At 43.0% G+C, this 11,064-nt stretch overlaps 1 protein-coding gene across 1 annotated transcript; it reads right to left on the bottom strand.

Moving 5' to 3' along the window:
* Positions 1-765: 765 nt before the first annotated feature.
* LOC147881516 (uncharacterized) lies at positions 766-6,996 on the bottom strand. Its single transcript, XM_087370300.1, has 4 exons — positions 6,369-6,996; positions 3,813-5,833; positions 1,894-3,728; positions 766-1,717 (listed from the first exon to the last, which is right to left on the bottom strand). Exons 1-4 carry the CDS (start codon positions 6,994-6,996, stop codon positions 766-768), a joined length of 5,436 nt encoding a protein of 1,811 aa, XP_087226426.1.
* Positions 6,997-11,064: the final 4,068 nt, after the last annotated feature.

Below are 11,064 nucleotides of genomic sequence, written 5' to 3' on the forward strand. Positions count from 1 at the left end.
ACACACCTTACAAACAAGGTCTTACCATAAATATGAAGCTAGCCTTGAAAACAGAACAAAATTTATGCAATCTTACGTACAAGAAACTAGAACAAAAATGTGATCCATACATATAACTACAATTTATGATAAATTTCTTGCATTTTAATACACAAATCAATAAAAATAGTATTAACAAAAACATATACACGCGAAGGAATAGAAGTAATATATGCTGAAGTAAGCAAATGGAATTCATCCTTTTTAAACATGTACAGGTCACCTTCAAAAAATATTAACACGTTCATTTCATATATTCACAATATACTTGCAAACATTAAACAAAACATCCACATAATATTGTTAGGTGATTTCAACATCGACGTGTCTCAACAAAGTTACAAACGCGCACACACACACACAGCATAGGCGTGCACTTATACTCAAACACACACAATTGCACGTATGCTGTTACACACAGTCATGCAGTTAAATTGTGTAAAGTGGATGGTGGTAAGCGATGTGGATGTGGAAAACAACCTGAACAAAACATCTTTTCCATGCGGAAGTTGAGAGCGAAGTCTAGCATACCAGGCTTGGATCCATTAGTATACACAGTGGGCATTGCCTCCCATCTTCAAAATCTGACCCCTTTCAACTTTGCATCCAAGAGCATTTATTATACAAGGCAAAAAGCATGGTGCCAACAGAGAATCCTCTTGTTCAGAAACATGCAGACCCTCATCCCAAGCATGAACAGAAACAACAATACCCCCACAATTGGTCTCAAGGATGAACAGAAATAAGGTCCCCCTTCTTCACTAATCGAGCACCATTCACAGCAGCAGAACGATGGCTAACATTGACGTGTACCTTGCCAGCCTCCAGCCTTATATTGGTCAACTGGCAGTCTGTGCCAGAGCCTGAATGGGTGCTCTCCTTAGCACATTCAACCCGCCTATCATCTATCCTCTCTTGGGTTATTGGCAGCTTTCCTTCAAATATCTTAATGTCAGAATTGTTCCTCTTCATTGCCTGCTCTAGAGTTCCTGATTCTTGAACTTTTGCAGAAGGGTCTCTATCTTTTCTTTGTTTCTCGTAAAGCCTTCTGTTGAATTTTGTTGAGGGTGACGCATCTCCTCCATGGGGCCTTGAAGGAGAATCACGGGTATCTTGTTTCGAAGCCGTATGAACTTCAAGAGCAGGTTTTCCATGATGGCCACATTCTTTGGAGATTCTTTCTCTGGTAGGACTTCCTTCTCTGATAATGTCAGTTGCCTCTTGATGATGGCCTGAGTTGTGTCCTTCAAGAGCAATGTAAACATCAGGGGTGCCTGGATAATGATGACCTATTTCTCTCATTTCTCTAAGCCTATGTTCGGAAGCGTCCTTCACACCCTCCACCATATTGTCACCTGAACCTTTCATTGCTGCCCGCTTACAAAAAGTGCATGCACCATGCGAAGGTGCAGCCTTGGTTTTCCCTCCGGCAGGTACCTCTGACCTGTGCTGTGCCCCTCTACTGGAGCGAGAGGGTTGAGGCTGCTGCTCGTTGCCTTCTTCAGCTACATCCACCATCATCATTTTTGATGGGCTTTCTTTCCTCGATGTTGCAAGCATGCGAAACACTTTCACAAGCTCTGCTCCCAAAGCACTGCATTTACTTTCCGCCATGGAAGCTCCTTCAAGGGCTGTCTGCACACCAATACTGAAATCTTCCATTTTGGCATCCAGAATCCTGTACAGAAACAGAAATTGTTGAAAATGGAACTCCATGTTCGAGTTTGATGATGGCTACATCATATTTTGATCATGAACTGCTAATCTCACGTTATTGAAATGATGCACTGGGAAACAGTACTTCAAATGAATAAGAATGTCTCATAGATCGAGTTTCTCGTTAAGAAGGAGTACCTTAAATTGGAGAGAGTTTCAGATTCCATCTGCTCAAGACGATTTTCCAGTTTCACCAACCTTGTATCAAACGGTGTGGCGGAGGTATTTTCTGTCCAATTTGCAGTATCTGAGGCATATAGATTATCATCATCTTGACCTGTCTCATGGGTTCGCATCCTTTGCATGAAACCTGACAATTCTCTGTAAAGATTGAGTAGACGTTTTCTTTGGGCTGGGTCTATTTCACCCTTTTCAATATGGTCCAGCCCTTCATCAGCATGCTCATCATCTCTTGGAGAAGCCTTCTCCAATGCTAAAATCCTCTTTTCCAATTCTTGAAGGAGCCTACCAGCTGCATCATACTTCTGTAACCACACAGCAGCCGACTTTTCCAAATCTCCGGTGCTGTTTTGGACTTCTTCCACAGAGCGAGCCATGCTCGTTTGCATGTTCTCCAGTTTCCTTGCCTTCTTCCAACATTCTGTAACCTTTTCTGCAATGTTGGACTGCTCAGTTTCAGCCTCCTTCAGCCTTTTCTCCAGGTTGCTGAAGTCTTTCTTCAACACTTCGTCTCTCTCACGAACATCTGTGTCGGTTTGTGCACGCATTATGCTCAATTCACTAGCTGATATAGAACTGTACCTAGAGATTTTATCAAGTCGTATAAAAGCTTCCTCCATCCTTTCTCTCAAGTGGTTGATATCTTGCTTCATCATGTCATCCTGTTCAGATTGGGCCAGCCTCTTGCTTGCACTTTGACTTAGTTGTGAATCTAAGGAGGCACTCATCTCGTGTACCGTTCTTGCTAACTCTGCTATTGCATCCTCTGTTTTCTTAATGTGATGTTTGAAATCGTCCTGCAACACTGGCTTCTCTTCGCATTGACTCATCATGGCTGATGCCTCTGAAATGCAGACAGAAAGTCTTCTTTTCTCCTCTTCAATGGCCTGCACAACTGACCGAGCCTTAGTGACCTCATCCAGCATTGAGTTTCTCCACCCTTCAATCTGGCTCTCAAGTTCCTTGCTGTACTTCATGTGTGTCTGTCCTACGGCTTCAGCTATGTCCTCAGAAAGAGCATAACTCTCCCTTTGAGTTCTGCAAATCTCTGTCAATGCTTCATCAGCTTTGGCTGCTGCAGCTGCGGCTTCTGAAGCCGCTGCAACAGCTGCATTCTTCTCTTTCTCCGCCAAAACCATTGATTCCTTCAAAACTGAGATCTCTTGTTGGAGCCCTTCCTGTATTTCGAGGCCCTTCAATTTTGCTTCAGACAACACCGTCATGGCAATCATCTTCTCTTGCCCAATGTCGTCACTTATTGCCTTCACTTCAGCAGCTGCAGCCGCCACTGTGTCCCTTTCGGAAGCTAAACTCTCCTGGATTTTGAGGTTTTGTCTCTTCATATTTGCAATTTCTGATGAGAAAGTTCCGAACATCTCAGATACTAGTTCATCGGCTTTCTGTGCAGCGGCTAGAGCATGGGCTAGAGCTGAAGCAGCCTGCTCTCCATCATTCTGTATGATGGCCAGAGTGCTGTCCACCTTCAGCCGCTCTTCCTCGAAATCTGCAGTGTGCTCCAGCTTGTTTTCAAGATGTGACACCCTTGTCTCTAATCCATCCAATACAAGCTCCCTCAATGAAAGCCCTGAAGCGGCATTGTTTTCTTGTTGCCTTCTAAGGTCTGCCCATTGCCCCTCGAGCTCATCCATACGATCCTGGCAGATAAGCTTCAGATTTAAGAGGTCTGATCTGACTTCTTCCAACCCTCCAAGATAGAGCTGCGACAGGTTTTCTACCCTTTCCATGATGAGCAGTCTCTCACGGCTGCCTTCGACCTTTGAACTTCCTTTCAGCTTCTCGAACTCTTCTTTGGCTTTCTTAAAAGCCTCAGATTCCATCCTACTGGCTGCCTCCTCATCCCTCATTCTATCAACAACGCTCCTTAAGTTTTTATTTTCCCTTGTCAGATCATCTTCCACCTTCTTCATCAGGTCAATACTCTGCTTCATGTCTTCTCCTTCGCCCTTGAGTCTTCCCAAAGATGACCTAATATCATCCATATCAAGCTCGATGTCCTTTTTGAAATCTTCAGTGTCAATTTTGATCTGCATGCTTTCTTTCTTGAAATACTGCAGCTGCTTCTTCAAGCTTCCATTCTCTGATTTGAGGAGGACTTGCTCTTTGCTAATACTTTCTTTTGCCTTCTCTGCTATTTGGGTTAGCTGCTCCATATTTTCTTTGATCTCCTCTCGTCCTTTGGAGAGCAGATCAACCTCTGCCCACAAAAGGCGAAGCTCACTCTTCATGTCAGCAATTATCTTCTCCTTTCCTCCAGAAACTATTTCCATTCGTTGGGACAGTCTTCTCTCAATCTTCTCGTCGATCAATGCTTCAATGTGTTGTCTGTCAGACTTTCTGAGTTTTTCAAATTCAGCACGAGCAGTCTCAAGCTTGGAATCCATCTCTTTCTTAAGATTCTCCAGATCCTTGGAAACTCCGATCTCAAGCACATCCAAATCGCTCTTGATCCCATCATTTACATCCTGCACAGATTGGGCTATCCTACCCTTGAGTTCTGCCACTACAGTCGTTTTCACATCAGCCACCAAAGTATCGACTTGCCTTCTTAGAGAGTCCGTTTTCATGGAGCAATCTTCTAGCCTGGACTCCAACTTCTCCTGTGAGCTTTCTTTATTAGATTCTGTTTCTGCCAGTATTTTCTCATCCTTTCCCAGTCCTCTTGTTAGTTCATCTAGCCTTTTTTGCACTTCTTCTCTGATGCTTCCTTTAATTCCTATCAATTCGATCTCTGTTTCCTCCCTCCAAACTTGCAATTCCTTTTCTATTCCTTGCATGTGACATTGCCATCTGTCACCTTCCTCTTCCACCCGAGAAGTAAAACCTTCAATAGATCCTTTCAATTCACCAACTAGATTCTGCAAACTGGTAATTTTTTCCTCAAGAGCTTCGACCTGCAGTCCTTGCAGCGGGTATTGCTGTTGATTACCTGGGGAATTGTCTCTTTTGTTTTCAACGTGTGGTCCCTGGGTGATCTCTTTCCGCAGGCCGCGAAACCCTTTTGTTGAAATCTCTAGGATGCTACCTTGACGTGGTGAAGTGATGTTTGAAACACCAGAATCAGAATCTACTGCTTGCCTTATGACATCATCCATCAAGCCAAGAACTCCCCTTTTCCTATTTTTTTTCCTGCTTGATCGAGTTGCAACCTTCTGAGGTGAACTACGAGGATGAAGCATGTCATGAGTTAGCTTCTGTTCCACAGCAGGCACAAGTTTTCTAGCCCAGAGATCATCTGTACAAGCCAGGTGGCTTCTTTCCGTAGACTCATCTTCCTCCTTAGACATGCGTTGTAATCTTCCTGTGATAGTGGATGGCTCCAGTCCTGTGTTTAAATGTTTTGTAAACATGTCCAGTGCTAACGATGAATTTCCATGTTCAGGAAGACTTTCCTCCGAGCTCCCATGGTCTTGAACCGTAGCCTCACTTTTTTTATCTGTGGACGCTCTAAACTTTCCTGGTGAACTTCCGGAACCATCTTCCTCTGTGTCTGGACAGTGGCGCTGTATACGGTTCATCCTATCGTGCATCCTCTTTTCGAGGAATTCAGAAGCAAAGCGGAATCTCTGACCTCCAGTTGTGGCCTTCTCTGGAGATTTCAGCTCATCTTCCACATGTGAGACTTCTGCAAAATTCTGTCTTCCCCCATTATGTTCTCCTTTGGAATGGCCAGGCATCCAATCCAGTGATCTTTTGTATGGATCTCTTGTGTCTTCCATCTGTACGGAAGGAGACCTTTTAACATATGTTAAACTATTTACCTCAAAGGAAGGTCCTGGGTCTGCAGATTTGGGCCCTGGATCATCCTTCCCATCATCGAAAGAACGAAGCTGAGTAGCAAGAAGGGCACACCCTCCAAGGATGGCCTCCAGTCTTTGATCTGCAGAAAATGAAGACAACTCTCGTCACTTAGCCAGGAATTCACAACAATGTTCTAGAATTACAGGGAATTGAAAGGCTGTGTCATCATATATCACGTGCAACCAAGGTATAAGGCATTCTTGCAACGTAGGCTCGCTAAGAAACGTGGCAGCAGTTATTCATTGACTGGAACCCTCCACAGAGAAAGGCTGGGATAGGGAAAACCGTACTAATGAGCAAGCACACCACAACTGGTAAACAAGAATGTCGGAGGTTCAATTTCCTGCTAAAGAGAACGCATAGGCGTCGACGATGGCATTGTCCAGGATCAAATAGATTTTGGTGCGACATATGTTTTCCATTTTTAATGTTTTGGCAAGATGGGTGATATGAGAAAGAACCTAAATGTCATCCTCAGCAGTCTGAACGAAGAACACAGTTACAAGCACAGAGTTTCAGGCTTAAATTTGAATGGTCCTCGCCAAGATAAACTACATGCTCTTGCCTAAGCTTTACTGTCATGAGAGTACAAACCATGATTTTGCATTCCAAACCTGGTGAGCTTGTCCTTAATGGCAACGCGTTTATTGCCTCCTTCGTACCAGGAGGCACGCTCTTGAACTCTCCTGTCAAAATCTGTCCGGATTTCTTGCCTTTCTGCATGCCGGACAACTGCTTTCGAGGAGGCGACAAGCTCCCGAAACCCAGAGAGCCTTGCACTTCGTGAGGGTTTGCAGTCCAGATCCCCCAGCCTTGCTGTTTTTTGGGAGATTCAGACTTCTTTTGCATCGTTTTTGGCTTCTTCTGAGCTTTGTGCGGTAGTGCCAAGGCGTCCGTTGAGAATCTGGGAGATTTGACTGACGTTTTAGCCGTCTTTTCGCTCTTGGATCCCTTATAAGTCGTTAGAAGCTGACTCCTGTTGGACACGGACTCGCTCTCGAGCTCGTGGATGCGTTTTCTGGTATCTGGAAGGTAAATCTGGAGCTCGACGATCTGCTTGTCTCCCTTCTTCTCGTCAAAGAGGGGGTGAGAAGGGATGATGGAGCCGACGAGGGATTCGAATTTTCGAAGGTGAGAGAGCTCGTCGATTAAAAGCTGAGACTTTTTGGAGAAAGCAGCCTTCTTCAAGCAGAGGCGGGCGTTACGGCAGTAGAAGTTGAGGGGGAGGACGGCCTGCTCCATGGGAGAGGCAGAAGAGCTATCGGCAGCAATGCATGGTCGCGTAGCAACACCGAGTTTTGCTCTTCTGCGGCAAAGTGGGTTTGTGTGTGTGTGTCTGTATAACGACTAACTACCTCCTCGCGTTCATCTTCAGCTGACATGGAATGGATGACTAGAACTCTTTTGTAATTTTTAACTAGATTGCTTGGCCAGCTGGGCTCTTGATGAATACTTCTCTCTTTTGCTATCTTGTTGAGGTTCACATGAGTCACGTTGTCAGAAATGATGCATAAGATTGATGTTCAATTGCATGCAACCTTTTTTAGAGATTTCGTTATCATCCAGTCCTGCTTGCACTTGATGTTGTTCATGTCGACTGTAAAACGTAGTTTTTCTTTTTTTTGGAGGAAGACAAATTCCTATTCTTTGCACTGTAAGCAAATCTATTGTCATTCCACTTCGAGCGAACGACGGGGAGATGTATTTCAGAAATATATAAATAATAAATCAAAACCAAATTGAGACGCACATACCCATCTTGATGTCCGCACGCTCTGCTAAAGAATTGTACTTACGCAATATTGGATTGTTCTCGATGTTGATGCACATACCCATCTTGATGTCCGCACGCTCTGCTAAAGAATTGTACTTGCGCAATATTGGATTGTTCTCGATGTTGTATGCGAGCACACCTGACAGCTCGTTCGTCACGATTTCTTGAGCCGAGCTTAGTGGGACGTTTCGCCAAGATATCAGAGGATTGTCTAGAAGTGACCTTCGATCGAGTGTGCCACGAGCAATCGCATTTGCAGTCGTGGTAACTGAAATGGATATATCTATGATGCTTAGCAGTTGCGTGTGGAGGTGGTTTGTTTTAAGCAACTGCCGAGAGTACTGTGGCATCAACCGCACAATGTATCTACTCCTCTGGGCATCTCGTGTGCAGCTTTGGCATTTCCAATAAGTCACTTGCATGCCCATATTCTCGCAGGCATCCAAAAGTATCATGTTTCCGAGTGCGGCGCTGTGGCTCGAGATGCCTATGCCTTGCGAAGAAACGATCCTTTGGTTTGCAGACAGTAGCGTGGTTATGCCACAAATACCGCAGATTTGAAGGCTAGAGAAAATAGCCTCGCAATTACTAACCCATTGATTGTATCTATCTGCGATGGTCAACCACGATGATGTAGCTGGCCTCAAGGACATCTTTCTTGATGTTATATCAAGTTGAATAGCTCGACCTCTGGCTGCTCTGAGCGTTGACGAATGGTCATGTTCGAAGGAGTTTCTGGTGGTCATTTCTACATCGTGACATGAATCGATGTCTTATGTTCAGGTTTAAACACCTACAGGGATTAATAATAAAAACCATCCGAAACTTTGCTACAATTTCACTCACGTGGTTTTGTCTTAACGCAACAGGAAAAACAAAATGGACTGAACCTCTATCTTTAGAAGGTGAAAGAATTGATAAAATAACTTGAATCAAGCAAATACATTTTGTTGTGCGTACCTTTAGGAGAAGACACTCGTTTGGAGGCTGCAAACATCTCGAAAACAGAAGTGTTGCAGACATGATTAGTATGTTGGTCGAACCAAGCAAATGTAATGTTCCCTTGCGGAAACAAAATGTGCGAAGAAGTGTGCGTGCTCAAGATGAGGTGTATAAAAAAAAAAACCATACGTAATGTACGGTGGAGAGCCGGCACATGTCTCTCCAAAAATTATATATCATAGGGGAACGTGCCATCCCCCCGTTTCGAATAGTCACCTCCAGTGTTGAGGTGTAGCGCATTAATGCGGACCAGAGCAACAGACGGTGCAGAAACATTTCAGAATTGAAATGACCGTACATTCTACTTACGTGGAGTATCCTTTGTGACGTCCACAGCTCGACGAGAAGTCGCCTATTTCTTTGCTGGAATGTTGGAATCTGAAAAACAATCATGATTAGTCAATATGCATTCCTCATGTTCTGCATGTTTGGATATGTTGCTTAGCATATGTGCAATTTCCTAAAGATGATAAATTCAAGCACAAAAGCTATACACAATCCAACGATCAAAAATGTTCAAACCATCAAGGTAATCATCTTCACACATCTTCGAGCAGTTGTAGTTACAATTTTTGCCTTTGCAAGATTCCAAAAAATTACAACTATGAAAATATAAAAGTGCATATAAATAACATCTTATTATATCTAAAATGATTCATTATGTCCATGATCTTATGAGTTGGCAATAGTTATCATTGACACTTTTGCAAACTTTGATCAGATCGCAACAATTATTGATGTTTGCAACTATTCATAAAGATTACAGGGATATAATCAGAGAAGGAGATACTTTAATAACATTACTATATGACAGATTGAGATCTGGGGATATCATTCAAGGTCTTCCGAAAGTTGAGCAGTTGTTGGAATCTCGTTCGATCGCTTCTGTTTCAGTGGGAATCGAAGATATTTCTAGAAAATGGAATAGGGGTGTTATACGACTAATTGGGAATCTTTGGAGTCATTTTCTGAGTGCTAGAATAAGTGTGGAACAGCGTCAATTGGTTCTGATTGACTAAATCTGAAAGATTTATGGATCTCAAGGAGTATAAATATCTGATAAACATATAGAAATTATCATTCGCTGACATCGAGAGTAGTAACTTCGGAAGATGGAATAACTAATGTTTTTCCACCTGGAGAGCTTATTGAATCATCACAAGCGCAGCGAATGAATCGTGTATTAAAGAAGTCGATGTTTTATGAACCCATCGTGGTGGGAATGACGAAAGCATCTCTCAATACTATTAGTTTTATATCAGAGGTGAGTTTTCAGGAGGCTACTCGAGTACCGTCTAAAGTTGCTCTTAGAGGTCGAATCGACTGGTTAAAGGGATTAAAAGAAAATGTTATTCTTGGCGATCTCGTTCCCATCGGAACCGACAGTCAACAAGCAGAACACTTAGCAAATTAAGCCCGTCTTCGAAGGTAAACGTCCGTGATCATTGCTTCGAGCTATTGTACACTATTACAATGCTTTCACCTTCGCGAGGCTAATATATTCTAAGAAAGAGAGCAATGAATAGTCGAGTATGTATTGAAGGTATACAAACCGAGACGGGCTTTTCAATAGCAATCAATCGATACGATGAACTGAATACAGCTGGTTGACAACGAGCAGAACACTTAGCAAATTAAGCCCGAATACAGCTGGTTGACAACGAGCAGAACACTATTTTAATGCTTTCACCTTCTGTCGAAGTGATCAACGTGAGCAAGGATTTCGTTCGTCCGTTTCGCCTGTGGAAGTGATCAACGTGAGCAAGGATTTCGTTCATCCGTTTCGCCTATATTTAAAGGTTTTACCTTGGCTTTTTACGCAGCTTTTCAAAAGCTTTCAAAGCTTTTGGGCTTTCAGAATCTAAAAAATCTAAGGGTGTATATTGTGCCATGTGGAAGCACAGGATTTCAGAATTTGAAAAAACGTCCTAGTGCTGGCAAAGTAAAAACCTGCCACATTGTGTGTTTCAAATTGTCATTTATGGAGATCATCCTTCAAAATTCACCTTTTAGTAGCCCCAACTCTCTTTAAACGAGATGAATGCTCATTAATCATTCATAAGGCCTCCTTAAGATGTGCAGCGTGGAAAAGAGGGCGAAAAGCTGAGAGAGAGAGAGAGAGAGAGAGAGAGAGAGAGAGAGAGAGAGAGAGAGTAGAGAAAAAATAGGAGGATTTCTAGGGAAGAGAGAGAGAGAGAGAGAGAGAGAGAGAGAGAGAGAGAGAGAGAGAGAGGATTATGTCTAAGTTAACTCTAGTTGCATTGGAATATGTCCAAATACTGGAGAAAGTATTTTTGGAAATCAAAATATGTAATGTCACCTCTGGAGATGAGTTTCATCACTGGGGCTACTTTTGAGGCACGCCAAAAATCATGTGCTTTTTCTTCTACATGCAAAAGCACTTCCTTTACCACTATACTCTAATCTTCATTTAGATACACCGCAATACTCATTGCATCCACACATGTACCCAAAGTGATCGATCTTGTCATAAGCAATTGGGAAAAAGTCACTAGCATCATGATTGAAGACAC

The sequence above is a fragment of the Dipteris shenzhenensis genome, chromosome 31 (genome assembly GCF_047967505.1).
Source record: "Dipteris shenzhenensis isolate YYH24624 ecotype China chromosome 31, Dip_SZ_1.0, whole genome shotgun sequence".
Classification (NCBI taxonomy): domain Eukaryota; kingdom Viridiplantae; phylum Streptophyta; class Polypodiopsida; order Gleicheniales; family Dipteridaceae; genus Dipteris; species Dipteris shenzhenensis.